Raw genomic sequence first — 8,642 nt, 5'->3', positions numbered from 1 at the left:
TCCTCCCACAGGGTAAAGCTGGGCCACCATTTCCTCCAAGTCACATGGAGCTGACGGTCCTTCAGCTTGTTCAGCAGGAAGGTCATGTCCACACACACCCTGCGTCGTGGGGCCGGGCTCTGTCCCTTCCGCGCCTCCCCCGGCCGAGCCCCTAGCCTGTGTGCCAGAGTGGACTGCACTCTGTTTGCCTTTTAATATTAATCTTGAAATAAAAGGGACAAAATGCTCTTTTAGTGATCTTTTTATTATGTTCATATGCTCAGGGTGAAGTGACCCCTAGCCCCAGAAGTAACAACAAAAATATATTAGTTAGATATTATAATTCTGGTACCCGAAATAAAGACAAATAGAAAACTATGTTAAAACATTAAAAAGTTGCAAATTTTCATTAAAAGTATTTACATGTGTATTCTGATGCCAAATTTATACACATTTTTTTAAATTAGCTTGATAAAATATTCTGAAATATGAAAATAATAGAAATAAATAGTTAAATATCCACAACATATTCAGTAATGAAAAGTCAATTATTAATTCCTGTTCCAAATTTACATATTTGTTTATAAATGGCCAAGGGATCTTACAGTTCCTTCCAAATTTTTTATCTTTTATTTGTGGTTCCTTAATAGTCTCTAACTCTGTAAGGCTTTCAGTGGCCACAAGTTACTGCTAGGGATCATTTCAACATAAATGCACGATTCTTCCGTAACCAACAACGCTAATTGGTCTTAAATGCACCCGATTTGGTCAATCACTAAAATTAAGTATTTTTACAAATATTTTTTTAAGTTACATGTTATAATACATAGAAAATAGGACACAGATATTTGAAAGTTTTGATCGGAGAGGAAGGAATGGTTCCTTCACTAACCCGTGTCACCACTGCTCTGGTTACGGAAGCGGCTGGTCTGCACGCGGAGGACGGGCCGGCAGGTTGAGCTGCTGTTCCCAGGCCAGGAAGGCTCGTGGGTCATCGGTTGGCATCTGCACTCTGCTCTGTCCACTGAAGGTTTATGTTATTTCTCCCCATATACTTTTTATTTTTCAATTGGTTATTGTTTTTAAAGGTAATTCTCTCAGTCTTATTCTTGCTGTGTATGAGAAGGTATTAGTTCGCCCAGGATGGAGAGAGTCGTGCAAATTCACAGTCACGAACGTCCTCAGGGAGTACACCACTCAAACAGCTGTTAGGGGTCTTCTAAAATACACTTTGCTGTCTCACACGGTTGGGAACTCAGAATACTTACGCACTAATCATATAGTCCACATTTCATCCACTGCACCCAGTTCTCGCTGGTGTTTGGAGAGCCTGCTGACGCTCGTGAGGCCGCACGGTGGGAAAGGAAGGGCGAGCTGCCTCGGGTCCCCGGGGAAGCTCGGCGGCGGGGAGTACAGCCCTGCGCGGGGGGACACACCGGGGCGCCTCCCAGCAGACTGCTGACGCACACGGGCTGGTTGCCACAGCCGCCTGCAGGGGACGTGCGCGGGCCCACTGCCCGGGGGGCCCGATGGCTGGCCAGGAGCGAGGTCTGGGTTCCTCATTTGAAGTGGTGTTTGGTGTTCGGGGCATCCCAGGACCAACTTACGGTCCCAATTCCAGCGTAGATGTGTGAGGGGCAGCACGACAGGCCCGAGGCAGACGCTCTGCGGTCTGGGCTGGAGGCTCGCTTGTGATGTACATGAAGCAGAAGCTACTCCGTGCCAGCGTCCGCAATGCCACATCTGCCTCTAGGGCTGAGGACAGGGTTGCTCGACCGAGGTGGTCAGGTGAGCTCAGCACAATTAGGGGACAGTCCCTTCATAATTCTGTCTGGGGGCTGCCCACGTGTAGGGGACGTGAGCGCCCTGAGCACAGCCCTGACTCGGAGCCGGGGGGACTGCCGCGGACCCCACGTTCCTCACGGGCCCCGGCGCTCCTCACGAGTGCCGCGGGCGGAGCCACGCGCCGTGGCCTGTGAGAGGGCGGAGCGCGGGCCCGCGGACACGGGTGAGACGGTGCGCCGGGCAGGGGCGGGGGAGGGCGCCCGAAGAGCCTCGCGCACGCCGTCTCTCCCGCCCGGCCGGTTCCCACTGCCGGGGCGCCAAGGCCCGGAGGGCGTGCTGCCACACGGGCGAGGGGGACCAACATGCACCAGGCTCACAGTGAAGCCTTTACGGGAACGACGGCGAGCCCGTGAGGGAGAGCGCTGTGCTCACACTACACCTTCCGCAGCCTGACCCACCCGGGCGAGGCTGTCGGTGCCCTTCAAACACGCTGATGCTCTTCTGTCCCCACTGGGCTGGGAGGTCGGACGCCTGGCTGCTGGAAGCCGCGGGGGGTTTGGTCCTAGCCCCGGGATGCAGGTTCTTCGGTCGGCTGTGCAGCGGGCGCGACAGCTAAGGACGGGTGGGGCCGAGGGCGGGGGGACAGCGGCGGCGGTGGACGGGTCACCATGTCCAAGGACAGGTTTTAGGCGAGATGGTTCACAGTCAGGAAACTTGCTCTGTCCCTTGTGGGGACAAAGGAGACAGAACGCGTGTCCTGTCACTGCTTTGTGTACGTCCTGCCAGAGCTTTTGCTCAGTCCCTTCGGGGTTGGGATCTTGCTTCCAACCTTTGATCCTGAGGGCCCCGATTTGGCCGTGGCTGGGCCTTTACCTGCCGGACACACAGACACACAGAACACAGGCACCGTGTCAGGAGGGAGACGGAGACACGAGCAGAGCGCGTGGCCGCGGCGACGGCACAGCGGCCCCCCCCCGCCCGCAGGGCCCGGGCTGAGCAGGGCAGGCGCGAGGGCGGGCCGCACGGCGGAGGAGGACGTGCACGTGAACCGGCAGAGGAAGGAAGGAGCTCAGAGGAGCCTGACGGCAGGGATGGAGGGAAGAGAAGGGAGCCGGTTGCCAACTGCTGGCTTCAGAAGCGCAGCTCCAGAAATGAAGAAAGGGGCGGCCGTGAGACTAGAGCTTCGTCTCTGGGCGGAGGAACCCGGGCAGGCCCCTCCAAGTGCCCGTACTCCTGGTTTATGGAAGAGGCTGCTGTGGGGGCGGCAGGGGGGTGGCCCTGTCAGCCGCGCACAGCCCTCGGCACGGCGCCTGGCACGGACGGAGCCCAGGACCCACGTCTCCTCACACTCGTGCTGGTGACTCTCTTGCTTTTACACACCCCAAACATAAAGCTACGCATCCAACAGTGTTTTGGTTGGGAACAATTTTCTAATGAAAAATACCATATTTTCCTCCAAGGCGTTCTAAATCTGACATAAAATATTGAAAATTATGATTTATAAAACAGGTAGTGGCATTGTCTGTGAATCTACATTTGACTTTGTGTTTCTGAGTACTCTGGTTTGGTGATGCAGAAAGAGGCCGAGAACAGGGTCTGCACCCTAAGAACACCTGGGGGGCTGGGTTTGCTGCCTCCATGACGCTGCTGGGGAGCCTCCAGAAAGGGCAGGATCGTGCAAGCATCTAGTGCTGACAGAGTTCTGGTCAGGCAGTGAGCCTCCTCACTAAGAGCCGGAGACAGGACACAAAGACTAAGTGACAACGGAGAGCGGGGACCCCGCCATGCGGGCACCGACGTGCAGGAAGGCGCGGGCCTTACCCGGCAGCAGAACAGGAGCCTTGGGCAGCACGTGGGTCTTACGCAGGTTCATTGTGCAGCCAGCGGGGCCCATGAGGTGAGCTTTCCACGCCTGAAACAAAGGAGGCACACAGTGAGTCAACCAGGCAACCGAGGGAACAATCGCGATGAGCTCCGCCAGAGCCGAAACCAGGGGCAGCTGCAGCTCCTGACCGACCCAGCAGACGGAGTGTTGTCAGGGGCTGGGTGCCACCGTGTAGGTTTGGGGAGCGCACGGAGCTGTGGGTGGAGTCAGCGTGGCTGACGGGGGGGCGGCGGGGTGAGGGCCCCACACCCAGTGTGGCCTCTGGGTTCCAGACAAGAGACTGCAGGCACCCGAGAGGTGGGATTTCCACGCCGTGCCGGGCTCGGCTTCAGTCATGAGAGGGGACCGGCGTGCTGTGGTCTGGCCTAGACGCCATCTGGGGCCCCAGCACGCGGAGGAGCGCAGAGGCCAGACGGAGGCCAGAGCCCCTCACACTCACCCCCCGCCAAGAGCTGAGCCCCCCGCCCCCCCAGAGGGTCCACGGCGCTGCGGGAGGAGGAAAGCACCTGAGCAGGCAGGTAAACAGAGTAACTGTTCGGGCAGCGCTGCCACAGACCGGGGTGCTCCCCGAACACCCCCGCCCCCTGCCCACGTCAGGCCCTCACCTCCTCTCCAGGGGAGAAGTTCTCATGGCACAGAGGGCACCGGTTTGCCAGCTTCTCTGGTTTGGCAGCTGAAATGGTGTCAATAAGACAAGATTTAGTTCCTCCTGTGAGATCTGCACGAGGAGCAGGACACACCTGACCGGACACCCCCTCTGCAGCGGGGCCCCCCAGGCCAGGGGCACTAGGGACATGGAGGGCACCGCCTGGGCCCGCACTCACGGTTACACTCCTTCGTTTTTATGTGTCTGGGCAGCTCTTCCTTCAGAACAGCCTCGCTGCAGCGGTAACACTTTCCAAACCCATCTTTCTTGTCGCATTCTGTCAGCAAGTGCTCCGTCAGGCTGGAGATCTCCACCACCTGCATTCCGAAATGCAGAAGGAAGCACGTCTCCGAGAACACTGCAGTGTGTGCTGCCCCTGCCAGCCTGCACGATCCGGGCTCGCGCACCTTCGCTCAGTCCTCACCCCGCTAGCGCAAAGGGCTTGTGCCATCTTTCCTGGTGCTCTGCTTAACACCCTGTGTCCTCTCATCATGTTACTGTGGCAGCGCCTAAAGGCCACGGCTAAGGGTGAGGCTGGAGGAGTGATGGTTAATTCCAGTGGGACGCGTGTAGTAAAGCCACAGAACAGCTTAGCCGTGTGGCCCTCTGGGTTCCAAATCCCAGCTCCCTCACACTTGTAGTGTGCGCAGGAAGAGTGGTAGGAGACTCCCTTGCCACGCTGGTACGTTTGGCAGGAGTGACTCATATGCATGACGAAACTTCATGCCACAGACCCACACACCCTGCTGGAGAAGCCAGCACCTCCATCGGGGTCTAGAGTCTGCACTGCCTGCCTGAGGGTATGGAGGGGTCTGCCCACGCGAGAGCTTGCAAGAGCCCCAAGGCAGAGGCAAGAAGTTCCTTCTCTCCGTTCTCCCCCTTTATCAAAAGAAAGGCCACTGCATCAGAGAAGAGATAAAAATTTGGGGGGTAGGAGAAGATTTCTTAAACAAGCTACACGAAGTGTCAACCATGAGAAAGATGGACAAGGTGGACAACGTTAAACTTAAATGACATATTAGGATGACGGACAGGCTGGACCCCAAGCGGGAGAGGCCGGCTATGGCATCTGGGGCTGGCAAAGGACTCCGGTCCAGACACAGCAAGAATGACCACAGATCAGTAGAGCAAGACTGGCAATCTATTTTAAAACACGAACCAGAGGGCGCCTGGGGGGCTCAGTTGGTGAAGTGTCTGCCTTCGGCTCAGGTCATGATCCCAGGGTCCTGTGTCCGGCTCCCTGCTCAGTGCGGAGCCTGCTTCTCCCTCTGCCCCTGCCCCCCACTGCCCCCCCGCTTTCTCTCTCTCTCCCTCGTAAAAATAAATAAAATCTTAAAAAACAACCCATGAACAAGAGACTAGAAGGTATTTTCTAAAAGAGGGCCGTTGAGCAGCCAGCAGATGGACGGACAGATGGACAGGTGCCGCACCTCACCATCCGCAGAAAGCGTGGAGGTGGTGAGGATGGGGAGCAGCCCCCCATGCCCGGGCTGGTGCGTGGACGTGTGGCCCCTCCGAGCACCACCTGCGTCAGCCCTGCAGCCCAGTGGGGGCGCGCCCAGCCACTCCACCCCCGGGGTGCACCCCAAATGGTGCCTTCACAGGTGCACCGGGAGACAGACGCCAGAATTATTCATGGTAGCCTCAAACTGGACACAGCCAATTTCTAAAAACAGTAGGATGGGGGGATAATTGTGGACTGTTCAAACAATGACTGCTACACAGCAGGAAGGCTAACATGACATGAAATAATTACAGCTTGTAGGATTCCACTTACATAAACTCAAAAAGCAAGAAACACTGACTTGTGGTGCTGGGAATCGGGACGGTGGTGACTCTGGGGGGAGAGGTGGTGGCTTCGAGGCTTGGGGAGCTGGGGGCACAATTCTGTGGGGGTTCAGGGGCTCAAACACTTCTGACTTGTATATGGGCACCTCGTCAATAGCGCATTGTTTACGGCCTGAGGGTTTGTGGCAACTCTGCAGCGGGTGAGGCTGTTGGCGCCATCTTTCCAACAGCATTTGCTCACTGTGTGTCTCTGTGTCACATTTTGGTCGTCCTCACGGTATTTCAAACTTGTTCGTTATAATCACATTGGTCATGGTGACCTGCGGTCAGTGAGTAGGGCTTGCGGAACGCTCAGACGGTGGCTAGCATTTCTTAGCAGTGAAGTATTTTTCAAGTACTTACGTTGTTTTTTGGACGCCACGCGGTCACACACGTATCAGACCACAGTACAGTGCGGACATAACTTGTGTGTGCCCCGAGAAGCCCAAAACGTCACTGACTGGCTTTAGTGCGGTTTTTGTTTTCCTGTGGTGGTCTGCAGCAGAACCCACGCGAACTCTGCGGTGTGTGTGCACGTTTACGTATGCGTTACGTACTTCGGTGAGAATCAGTGAGAACACACCAACTGCACACACAGAGGGGGCTCTCCATTCAGCTATCTTCCCCAGGTCTTTTCCTCTTAGAAGGCCGCAGCTCGGGCTGTCCTTGCAGGGACTGACCTGTTTGCAGTGGGCGCACCTCGTCAGCATGAGACATTGCTTCCAGTAGTGCAGGTCCAGCCCCTCTTCTGTGAAGGACTCACTCCTTTCCCCACAGAAGATACACAAACTGGAACAGAACAGAAGCCAGAGATGAAGGCACGGGGGGTCGTCTAGAAACACGCACACCTCCCCTGTCTGCGGGCGGCCTGGGGTCCGCGGGGGGACAGTGCGCTAGTGCGCAGTAGGAAGAGCGGGTGTTTGTGACAAACTAGCTCAAGGTCCCTTCAAATTCTAAACTGTCAGCATAATCAAGCACAGACACTATTTAAGTCACAAGAACAAAGATATTTTACTGAAATTCCTGTAGATTTGCCGTGGTGGCTGCACAGGGAAAAGTATTTTGCTGTCACAATATTCTGTGCCTTTAACAGCACTTCTGACAAACGGGCTGCTCACTTCTCTGGGAGTAAAGCGGGGAAGGCATCCTGACTCTCCCGGGGCGGGGGGAGTGCCTGTCGGTCCGGAGGGCCATTCCCTACCTTTACGAATGACCGAGAAGAGCCAGTTAGCTTATATAATCCTGCCGGGCTCGGGAAAATATTTCCTTCGCGGCACCTGCATGCGGCAAGCCCTTCGACCCTCACAGCAAAGGCTAAAGAACCTCTACTCACTTATCCAAATAGTGATTATCTGGGACTTCTGGAGCTGGCGGGGGTGCTGCTTTCCCTCCTTGTGTGTCTGAAACGAAAATAGAAAGCATTTAAAATAACCTTCTGTAAAAATTATTTTCAAATTTTTAATAATCAGTTTGATGTGAAATACATTTAAAAGCACCCAAGTTGAGGGGCGCCTGGGTGGCTCAGGTGGTTGAGCATCCGACACTTGATCTTGGCTTGGATCATGACCTCGGGGTCGTGGGATGGAGCCCCGTGTTGGGCTCCGCGCTTAGTGGGGAGTGTGCTGCTCCCTGTCCCTCCGCCCCTCCCCCTGCTTGTGTTAATCTTACATTCCCTGGATATTTGCTCAGGGAATGAGGTGGCCGCTGCAGACAGTCCCCATGCCCAGTACCTACCCTGACTCTCCGCCTCCACCGAGGGGCCTTCTTTCCCCTAAGAACAAAAACAGAAAGATCAGGGACAGATGGCTGCACAGTGAGAGTCTGTCCAGGACGCATTCTGATGCCAAAAATAAGTTCTTCTGTTTTCAGACTTTTTACCAGCAAGTAACAGAGCTCTATGAGCCGTTAACGTCTAAATGTGTGTCCTCCCCTCACAAGCCCCACCACGGGCTCCTGCCTCTGCTGCCGCTTCCCAGTAGCTCACCCTCCGCAGCGCCCATGGGCTCTGGGCAACACGTGACCATCACCCTTCTCCATGGATGCCTGGGGCACCCCAGGAGCCCCATCTCCTCGGCCGCCTCCCCGCTCCTGGCTCCTCATGCTAGGCACGCTCTTCCTGGTTCCCGGGCTCACAGCCCCCGGTGCGGATGACCAAGGGTTCAAGCCTTCTCTCCTTGGGGGTCCCAGGACCCAGCTTCTCCTGACCAGGCCGAGCCGCTGCCCCAGCCCGCACCATCGCAGATCAGGCTCCAGAGCCCCAGGCACACGCTCGGAGAGACCTCTGACGTCTCACCTTCTCCCCACTCAGCCCCCACCAGCCCGCCAGCAAGTCCCAGGCTGGACTTCGAGCACACCCAGGCCTCATCTTGCCGGGTCCGGGGGCCTGCTTCTGGGGGTCCTCCCACGCAGTGGCTGGTGGGCCTGTGAATGCCTCGGCAGGCCGATGTACTTCTGCTTGAGACCCTCAGCCAGCTTCCTAGGTCACCTGTCCCCTCATCTCGAGTCTGCAGCGCCTACTGT

General features: G+C 56.2%; 1 protein-coding gene across 5 annotated transcripts in view; it reads right to left on the bottom strand.

The window, feature by feature from the left end:
- Positions 1-231: 231 nt before the first annotated feature.
- Positions 232-8,642, bottom strand: part of CEP104 (centrosomal protein 104) — a 34,220-nt gene continuing 25,809 nt past the window's right edge. For 3 of the 5 annotated variants that reach the window (XM_073903450.1, XM_073903451.1, XM_073903453.1), the window contains 7 exons: positions 7,857-7,893; positions 7,456-7,522; positions 6,803-6,911; positions 4,474-4,612; positions 4,255-4,322; positions 3,590-3,676; positions 232-2,644 (listed from right to left, as the gene is read on the bottom strand). In XM_073903450.1, coding sequence (XP_073759551.1) covers positions 2,525-2,644; positions 3,590-3,676; positions 4,255-4,322; positions 4,474-4,612; positions 6,803-6,911; positions 7,456-7,522; positions 7,857-7,893 — 627 coding nt within the window. In that variant the 3' untranslated portion in view covers positions 232-2,524. Of the gene's footprint in view, positions 2,645-3,585; positions 3,677-4,254; positions 4,323-4,473; positions 4,613-6,802; positions 6,912-7,455; positions 7,523-7,856; positions 7,894-8,642 lie in introns of all 5 variants that reach the window. The other 2 variants (XM_073903452.1, XM_073903454.1) reach the window with 1 other exon arrangement.

Source organism: Callorhinus ursinus, unplaced genomic scaffold (genome assembly GCF_003265705.2).
Source record: "Callorhinus ursinus isolate GAN/ISIS: 27379988/994484 unplaced genomic scaffold, GSC_fseal_2.0 scaffold18, whole genome shotgun sequence".
In the NCBI taxonomy this organism is placed as follows: domain Eukaryota; kingdom Metazoa; phylum Chordata; class Mammalia; order Carnivora; family Otariidae; genus Callorhinus; species Callorhinus ursinus.
Note: the sequence above shows the minus strand (reverse complement) of the source record. Positions and strands in the feature narration are given on the sequence as shown.